The 3,521-nt window shown below is 39.3% G+C and overlaps 1 protein-coding gene across 1 annotated transcript in view; it reads right to left on the reverse strand.

The window, feature by feature from the left end:
- Window positions 1-3,521, reverse strand: part of LOC101850376 — a 31,333-nt gene that overhangs the window by 20,342 nt on the left and 7,470 nt on the right. Inside the window, exon 3 of the mRNA XM_013079363.2 lies at window positions 33-123. Within this exon, the coding sequence (XP_012934817.2) occupies window positions 33-123 (91 nt within the window). The remainder of the gene's footprint in view (window positions 1-32; window positions 124-3,521) is intronic.

The raw sequence follows: 3,521 nt of genomic DNA on the forward strand, positions 1-3,521 counted from the left end.
ATACACACTTACGTCTACACAAACTCACTCACCTGGGACGAGACACATCCCTAGTTGCTCAACGAGCTCGCTATGGTCCTGCACATGCACGTAATCGAAAATACTTGAGCCGGCCATTTCCACCTGGTGAAAAAAAATGTGAAATAGTATAGGTTTAACGGCCCTATCCCTACTATTAGGTTATTTAAGAGGCGGGACCTCCGAGTTTAACGCCCATCTCCGAAAAGACCGAGCCAAATGGGACATTCGTGAAAAGTGGCTTTCCCAGGGACACAACTTCGGACCGAGCTGAGGCTCGAACTCCCGAACCCGCAATCTAACGACTGCGGGTCTGGTAGCCTAATAGTAATACCCAGTGTCCATTAACACGATCGGTTCGGTTCGGTTTGCTAGCCAGATTGAGAGCGCAAAGCGACTATCGTGGCACAAACCGATCGCCCGACTCGTCGCCTCAAAAAGAAATACGTTTGTTTTCAGGCGACGAGTCGGGCGATCGGTTGGCGATCGGTTTGTCGATCCCCCAATGGGCACTTCGTATAACCACCGGGCCGCAACGACGCCACCTCCACCTGGTGGAAGACAAAGATGATATAGACATTTTTAAAAACTTGTTGAAGACGCACATTCTGGTTAAACGACAACGCTTGAAGACGCTCTGTGTTTTAAAAAAATGTGTTTTTTGTTATATTTTTTGGTACTCTAAATAACTTTTAACGTTATCAGTACAAATCTTTTGTCTTATCTGAAACCTAAGAAAGACAGACAGATAACACAGAGGTTGGTTAGCGAATTCTCTGGTGCAGTTTGCTCCTTCTTTCCTACCAAACATCTATCGTCGTTATCCTTCCTCCTTTTAGTGTTTGTTGTATAATATTATGTACTTGTGTACATGTACTCAAAGAAAAAAAAAGAAAATGTGCATACTGTGAATAGCTACAGTTTGATTAACTGAAGTTCAACAGTCGCCAACTTTTCCATGGAAAATGACGTAAGCTGTTTTCGTTAGTGGCACGAGTTTTAGCAAAACATATATAGTTTGTCAAGGGAGATTACTCTATGTGTTTAAATTCATTCAACTGTCCCTATAATGCAACTACAGTATTTGTAAACGTGTTTAGAATTTTTGAGTCTAAGATTCACTTCCTTTAAGTCTGTTTATGTCGAAAAACATAAAATGCAGCGATATTTCAGCTGTTTATACACAATTATAGGAGGTGAACGTCAGGAATGCCCCAGGCTGGAAAATACACAGCGAGATGTACGTGGCTCAGGAGCTCAACGTTCCTGGAAACAGCATTGGACGTTTGTGGGCACGTGTAAAGGCGTCTAGAGGGAGAAATGAAAGACCTGGAAGTGGTATAGGCCTGGGATCACCACGCAGTGACAAGGCTGGGGCATCCACTGCATTCATCTCCAGAACAGACTGGGCCCTGCATCACTGCGGCACGTTATGTCACTGGATAAAGACCAATCTCAGCGAGAACTGACCAGCCCAAAACGTTAGATGAAATTGAGAAATGGCTAGAAAAAATCTATCAGCACATTCCCCTAGCAGTTTATCTAACAACTTATCTTTTCTATGCGTCGACAGTGTCAGTCAGTCATGAGTATGGTGCTGATTTTGTGAATTTGGAAACTGAGGGGCTTAACTTTGGTGGGAATTTTAGTGCAAAAATGAATACTTCAATGAAAATTATTCATCCTCATGACTTCCTTTCTGGTATGTGTGTCGTCTAGAAAAGGTATGGGGTCTCTAATGAAAATTCGTTCGTAAATACAATATTTGATTTGTATGCACACTTTCGTTATTTTAAAAAATCTTCAAAATATACAAACATAATTATTTATGGAGAGATTGAGTAATATAATAATACACTGTATTTATGCCACAAAAAATGAAAGTCGTAGAATAACCACAAGATCTGCAAGGTCATGGGCCACAGTGCAAGAACAGAGTAGCTGAATACAAGATCATCACGCTGTGAAAATTATTACGCGAATCCCCCCAGGATCAAAGGCGTCATCAAATGCGGTGTATACAAGTAATGCTCGATGCTCGAACGTCAAAACAGGTAGGAGTGGTAACGAGAGCTATGACGTCATTAGGAAAAGCATTTTGACAGTTATTGCACTGGGTATCTGTAACAAAGGGGGTTTTTTTTTTTGGGGGGGGGGGGGGGGACTATGTCATCGTTTTACAAATTTGAGCAAAACCTTAAATTAATAAAATTCAACCAAGGGAACGTCCAAATTATCAATATGGAGAAAATCAAACAACGTACTCGACATGTCAAGTTAAAAAAAAAATTGAATAAAACACAAAACTTAATTACTTCTTAAAAATCAATCATAATGTGTAGTAAATTTATTCAAAACTGACATGGCCATTGACAGGGTGTAAAAAAATAACAAAAACACTCCCTTCCAAAAAAAACAACAACCCCAACAGCAGCAAAAAACACAACAACAAACAAACCACACAAACCCCCCCCCCCCAAAAAAAAAAACCACACACAAAACAAACAAACAAAGAAGACTTATTCAAAGTGCAATGTTTTCAATGTTGTGTTTGTTTGTTTGCGTGTTTGTTTATTTGTTTGTTGGAAGACAGTCTACGCAAACGACCCTCAAACAATCGAACAGCTGAGACTCAATGTGGAACAGAGGTCCAAAGAATCGACCCAGAAACATATCACAGGATTATTCAAAATTCCTTCGCGACGTATTCGAGCCTGTCTGTTGAATTTCTTTATGGTCAACACCTGGAGCGTATTATACTCTGTAAGAAATGTTTCCTAGATTTATTCAATTTTGACAATGTCATTAATTTTCTAATGAATTTGTTCTTTAATGCACAATAAATACCCATTTTTGTTCAAGTTGTAAAATCTATCATCTTTATCTCGCCTCCTTCTTTACTTTGTATGCTACTGGTTAGTAAGTAACACCCCTAAACCCCGGAACTTATATGACCTATTTGTGTTGCAAGTGCCGTAAAACTCTTATTAAAACTAAAAAGTGGTAAACTTTTCGTTTTACTCAGTTTCTGTTGAAATTATAAAAAAAACTTAATGTTTATCATATACGTGAATCGATTTTCCTCATATTGACGAATCTGACGTCCGATTTATTGAATTTTATAAACTTTTGTAGAAACTGGTGCAAAATGACACTTTAAATAAATGAGCCCTCCTATATATTCATACAATCAGTGTTTGAGCTCAAAGTCAGAGAGATGCAGTGAGAACTATTTAGAATCGGTAACCACTGACGCCATCTCTTGTTGTTAGCGTATACAGGCTTCATAGAATGTAACACATTAAGTTAACACTGCAATCACAAAAACAGTTATTTCAGGGGCGCGAGCTCCAAATTTAACGTCAGTCCTCGACAGAGGAGGGCAAAAGTCATGTTCAAGTTCAAGACCTGACTTTACCTTTGCGCACTCTGACCTGCAGCACACATTACCTACTACTACTACTACTACTACTACTACTACTACTACTACTACTACTACTACT

The sequence above is a fragment of the Aplysia californica genome, unplaced genomic scaffold (genome assembly GCF_000002075.1).
Source record: "Aplysia californica isolate F4 #8 unplaced genomic scaffold, AplCal3.0 scaffold00003, whole genome shotgun sequence".
NCBI lineage: Eukaryota > Metazoa > Mollusca > Gastropoda > Aplysiida > Aplysiidae > Aplysia > Aplysia californica.